The 6,000-nt window shown below is 40.1% G+C and overlaps 1 protein-coding gene across 1 annotated transcript in view; it reads left to right on the top strand.

The window, feature by feature from the left end:
• The first annotated feature begins 356 nt into the window (after positions 1-356).
• ROM1 (retinal outer segment membrane protein 1) overlaps positions 357-6,000 on the top strand; it is a 31,148-nt gene continuing 25,504 nt past the window's right edge. The window contains exon 1 of the mRNA XM_075325735.1: positions 357-937. Within this exon, the coding sequence (XP_075181850.1) occupies positions 357-937 (581 nt within the window). The remainder of the gene's footprint in view (positions 938-6,000) is intronic.

Below are 6,000 nucleotides of genomic sequence, written 5' to 3'. Positions count from 1 at the left end.
TAAGGTAGTGACAAGTGTTACATAAATGATGGTTGTTGCTGAATCAATCCCGTACTTTCCAAGAAATAATGGTTATTTGAAGTGTATGAACGTTTGATGGAAACATGCACAGGACACTGAGGTTAACAAAGAGACAGGAGGGCAGGAGGGGAGCGCTCTAAGAAGTGATTGTCAGAAGAAACAGCTGAGTGCTGGATTATGGACTGGCTAATCCGATTTTCTTTCCACCTCGAACTCTCCCTGCTCCCTTGTTTTACATTAGGATCCTACGGGTGACTTTCTCTATCACCCCCCCCCCATATTCAACCCCTCTAGGGGTAACACACAGGGGTCCTTTTCCAGAACCCATTTCCAGGATGGCCCTCTTCAAGACCAAATTTACTTTCCAGAAGCGGGTGAAGCTAGCTCAAACTCTATGGCTTCTATCGTGGGCCAGTGTTTTTATAGGGTGTGTGAGCTTCGGATTGGGGATCTTCCTAAAGGTACAGCTATGGATACACAACGAGGTGATGGACAACACTGTGGCCCATGCCGTTCCCAACACAGTAATAACAGCTGGACTTGTGGGAGCCATTCTTGGCGTGCTGGCAGGCAAAATTAGTCAAGATTCACTCGATATGGCCAAATACCCACGCTGGAAGACATTCTTGCTTCCTTATATTTTTATATCCGTGCTGAGTTGTTTGCTTTGTCTGGCGGCATTATTACTTAGTATTATATTGAGAGGAAGTCTGGAGGAATCTCTGAAAATCGGTTTGAGAAATGGGATCAGGTTCTACAAGGACACGGACACTCCAGGTCGCTGCTATCAGAAGAGGACAATGGACAAATTACAAATAGACTTCCAATGCTGCGGAAACAACCACTATAAAGACTGGTTCGAGGTGCAATGGATCAGCAATCGCTACCTGGACTTCTCCTCCAAAGAAGTAAAAGAGTGAGTCACAATTTTAATAAATTAATCTTGTAATTTGGTAAATGTGACTGCATTTGCCCCAAAATACTGACTTTTGGAACTATTAGCATAGTAGGAGTTATTGGCTAGGCTTAAACTTTTAGCTCCTATTTATGTATTATATTATGTATTATTATTATATATTTTATATTCTATATTTTCTGTTGAGAAAAGAACAATATGAATAGTTATTGATAAAACATTAGAAAAAGTTATAAAATATTGTAATTAATATAAATGTTGAGTCGAACTTGCATTTAGGCCTCATTCTGACACCCTTTTTATTTTTTTTTCTCGTAAGTAAAAAAAAAATAGCAATTTTCATCAGTGTTTGTCCATTTTTACCTTCAGTGATTCTTCTCATCTTAAGAAAACTGTATAAAAAAAATGGCAAAGCTTCTCCTACCCGTTACTGTGCTGTCATTAATTTTCACAGACCCATAGACTTGAAGGGTGACTTTTGATCTGCATTTCTGATAAAAATTGGATATTCCTCTTATGATCTTTTGAGGACACACAGTATGCGGTATAATAGTTACATGTTCACGTACAGTTGCATGTAAACGGTTGAACACCCCTGGTCAAAATTACTGTTATTGTGAACAGTTAAGCAAATTAAAAATGAAATGATCTCTAAAAGGCATAAAAGTTAAAGATGAAATATTTCCTTTGTATTTTAGGCAAAAAAACAAACATTTTTTTTTTTACATTTTAAAATTAACAAAAAAACGAAAATGGCCCGATGTAAAAATTTGGGCACCCTGCATGGTTAGTACCTAGTGGCACCCCCTTTAGTAAGTATCACAGCTTGTAAACACTTTTTGTAGCAGCCAAGAGTCTTTCAATTATTGTTTGAGGAATTTTCATCCATTCTGGCTTGGAAAAGTCTGAGATTCCTGGCTCGTCTTCCAGTTCTTTGAGATTCCTGGCTCGTCTTCCAGTTCTGTGAGATTCCTGACTGGTCTTCCATTTCTGTGAGATTCCTGACTCATCTTCCAGTTCTGTGAGATTCCTGGCTCATCTTCCAGTTCTGTGATTTTCCTGGCTCGTCTTCCAGTTCTGTGAGATTCCTGGATCGTCTTCCAGTTCTGTAAGATTCTTGGCTCGTCTTCCAGTTCTGTGAGATTCCTGGCTCGTCTTCCAGTTCTGTGAGATTCCTGACTGGTCTTCCATTTCTGTGAGATTCCTGGCTCGTCTTCCAGTTCTGTGAGATTCCTGGCTCGTCTTCCAGTTATGTGTGATTCCTGGCTCGTCTTCCAGTTCTGTGAGATTCCTGGCTCGTCTTCCAGTTCTGTGAGATTCCTGGCTCGTCTTCCAGTTCTGTGAGATTCCTGGCTCGTCTTCCAGTTCTGTGAGATTCCTGGCTCGTCTTCCAGTTCTGTGAGATTCCTGGCTCGTCTTCCAGTTCTGTGAGATTCCTGGCTCGTCTTCCAGTTCTGTGAGATTCCTGGCTCGTCTTCCAGTTCTGTGAGATTCCTGGCTCGTCTTCCAGTTCTGTGAGATTCCTGGCTCGTCAGCTAGTTCTGTAAGATTCCTGGCTCGTCTTCCAGTTCTGTGAGATTCCTGGCTCGTATTCCAGTTCTGTGAGATTCCTGGCTCCTCATCCAGTTCTGTGATTTTCCTGGCTCCTCATCCAGTTCTGTGATTTTCCTGGCTCATCTTCCAGTTCTGTGAGACTCCTGGCTCATCTTCCATGCACTGCTCTTCTGAGGTCTAGCCACAGATTTTCAATGATATTCAGATCAGGGGACTGTGAGGGACATTGTAAAACCTTCAACTTGCACCTTATGAGGTCATCTATTGTGGATTTTGACTTTGTTTAGGATCATTATTCATTTGTAGAAGCCATCTTCTCATCAACTTCCCGCTATTTAACAGATGGAGTTATGTTTGCATCAAGAAGTTGTTGAAATTTGTAGATAAGTTGTATCATTTATTCAAAATATCAACAACACCCATAAAATAATCAGCACTTATCAGGTATTGTAATTCCTTTTATTACTATTAGGATACAAACATCTCACCCTAGTCTATAATAGACTCCTAAATTACCCCCCCCCTTTTTTTTGTTATCTTTTCTTTCTCCAGACAGATTCTTGTAAAAGTCTCTATCATTAACCCACTAAAGGCAGTTTCCTCTTAAATCAGATAGGACACGTTTTCCTACAGGCAAATACCCCATTATTGCTAGCAACCTTGTTAGCTTTCATCTTAGAAGCGTGGTAGACCCTTAATATTTATAATTTTAATTTGCATCCATTCTTCCCTCTATCCATTAACTGTTCTTCATGCCATTGGCTGCAACACAACCCTAAAGCATGATAGATCCACCCCCATGCCTAATGGTTGGTGAGATGTTCCTGAAATTCTGTGCCCTTTTTTCTCCACACATACCTTTGATCATTGTGACCAATCATTGTGACCAACGAATTCTATTTTAACCTCATTGGTCCACAGGACTTGTTTCCAAAATGTTCAGCCTTGTTAAGATGTTATTTTCCATATTTCTTCTGATGCTGAATTTTATGGTGAGGATGCATGAGAGGTTTTCTTGTCAGGACTCTTCCATGAAGGCCATATTTATGCAGGTGTCTCTGAACTGTAGAACAATGTACCACAACTCCAGAGTCTGCTAAATATTCCTGAAGGTCTTTTGCACTCAAGCAGGGGTTCTGATTTGCCTTTCTAGCAATCATGAGCAACACTTATAGAAATTTTGCTTGGTCTTCCAGGCCTTATTTTGACCTGCACTGTTCCTGTTAACTGCCATTTCTTAATTACATTTCAAACTAAGGAAAGGACAGCTTTAAAATGCTTCGCTATCTTCTTGTAGCCTTCTCCTGCTTTGTGGGCCTCCACCATTTTTATTTTCAGAGTGCTAGGCAGCTGCTTAGAAAAATTTTATGCTGCTGTTTTTGTGGCACAAAGCTGTGAAATTTGCATCACCTGGGCTTTCCAAACTATGATAATAAACATGGCATAACCCTAACAGGCTAATTAAGGCTTAAAACCCTAGTCAAAGGTATGTGAGCACAGAAATCTTCAAGGGTGCCCAAACTTTTCCATCGGCCCAATTTTCCTTTTTGTCATTTTTAAAATGCAAAAGATGAATATATATATATATATATGTATATATATAAAATATACAGTACAGACCAAAAGTTTGGACACACCTTCTCATCTCTAGAACAACTGTTAAGAGGAGACTCTTTGTACAGCAGGCCTTCATGGTAAAATAGAACCTAAAATGTGTAGCCCCAAAATACCAATAGGTTGTATAAAGGGGGGGATACAAAGAGAAGGACCACAAATAATCAAGGTGAAATACAAAAGTTTTTATTAAATATGAAATGGTGATACAGGGTGCACAGTAGTTGCAGGCTAGATGGAAAAAGCCTGCCAGAAACAACCCACAGCAGTTCCAGGACAATCCACCAGATGGCAATAACCTGATGACAGGCAGCAATGTAAGTAAAAATTTACAAGGTGTAATAGCCCGTAAAAGATCAAATGGGGACAGTGTGAAGTTAATTATGTACAGAGGAGATCTGTAGAATCTCACCTAAGTCCCAGTGGCTAAAGGGCATAACGGTTAGGAGATATTACCTTGCGTCATGTCAGAGCAGGAATGGTGGATATGTCCAGGCGTGGGGGCGGGGCCTCGACGCGCGTTTCACCAAAGGCTTCGTCAGGAGGCGTGTACATCTACGTCTTCATGGTAAAATAGCTGCTAGGAAACCACTGCTAACGACAGGCAACAAGCAGAAGAGACTTGTTTGGGCTAAAGAACACAAGGAATGGACATTAGAGCAGTGGAAATCTGTGCTTTGGTCTGATGAGGCCAAATTTGAGATCTTTGGATCCAACCACCATGTCTTTGTAGAAAAGGTGAATGGATGGACTCTACATGGCTGGTTCCCACCGTGAAGCATGGAGGAGGTGTGATGGTGTGGGGGGGCTTTGCTGGTGACACTGTTGGGGATTTATTCAAAATTGAAGGCATACAGAACCAGCATGGCTACCACAGCATCTTGCAGCGGCGTGCTATTCCATCCGTTTTGCGTTTAGTTGGACCATCATTTATTTTTCAACAGGACAATGACCCCAAACACCCCTCCAGGATGTGTAAGGGCTATTTGACTAAGAAGGAGAGTGATGGGGTGCTACGCCAGATGACCTGGCCTCCACAGTCACCAGACCTGAACCCAATTGAGATGGTTTGGGGTGAGCTGGACCGCAGAGTGAAGGCAAAAGGGCCAACAAGTGCTAAGCATCTCTGCGAACTCCTTCAAGGCTGTTGGAAAACCATTTCCGGTGACTACCTCTTGAAGCTCATCAAGAGAATGCCAAGAGTGTGCAAAGCAGTAATCAAAGCAAAAGGTGGCTACTTTGAAGAACCTAGAATATAAGACATATTTTCAGTTGTTTCACACTTTTTTGTTAAGTATTTCATTCCATATGTGTTAATTCATAGTTTTGATGCCTTCAATGTGAATCTACAATTTTTAGAGTCATGAAAATAAAGAAAATTCTTTGAATGAGGTGTGTCCAAACTTTTGGTCTGTACTGTATATATATATATATATATATATATTTATATTTATTTATTTTTTATTCTATTTTTTTTTTTGCTTAAAATACAAAGGAAATGTGTCATCTTTAACTTTAAGCCTTTTAGTTATCATTTCATCTAACTGTTCACAATAGCAGTAATGTTGACCAGGGGTGCCCAAACTTTTACATGACGCTGTAACCGAAAAGTGGACGCCTGAAATAGCCCTTAGGATTTATATGAGCAAAGTTAATGGATCAAATATATCTGAATTATTTTCTGAAACATTTGCCTGATTTATCTACATTTTACAATGTTTTCAAAATAAAATAGAGCGTTTGTAGCACAAGCCTTTATTTCCAAACTAACGGAATTCACGGAGTACATTCTAAAAAGTGTAATTTTTCACGATAGGTGAGATTTGAGGTCTTATCCAATGACTTCCTACTATTGATTAGTAACTGTATCTGCTCCATTTATGAAACATGTAACC

This window comes from Anomaloglossus baeobatrachus, chromosome 10, assembly GCF_048569485.1.
Source record: "Anomaloglossus baeobatrachus isolate aAnoBae1 chromosome 10, aAnoBae1.hap1, whole genome shotgun sequence".
Classification (NCBI taxonomy): Eukaryota; Metazoa; Chordata; class Amphibia; order Anura; family Aromobatidae; genus Anomaloglossus; species Anomaloglossus baeobatrachus.
This window is presented reverse-complemented; position numbering and strand designations above follow the sequence as displayed.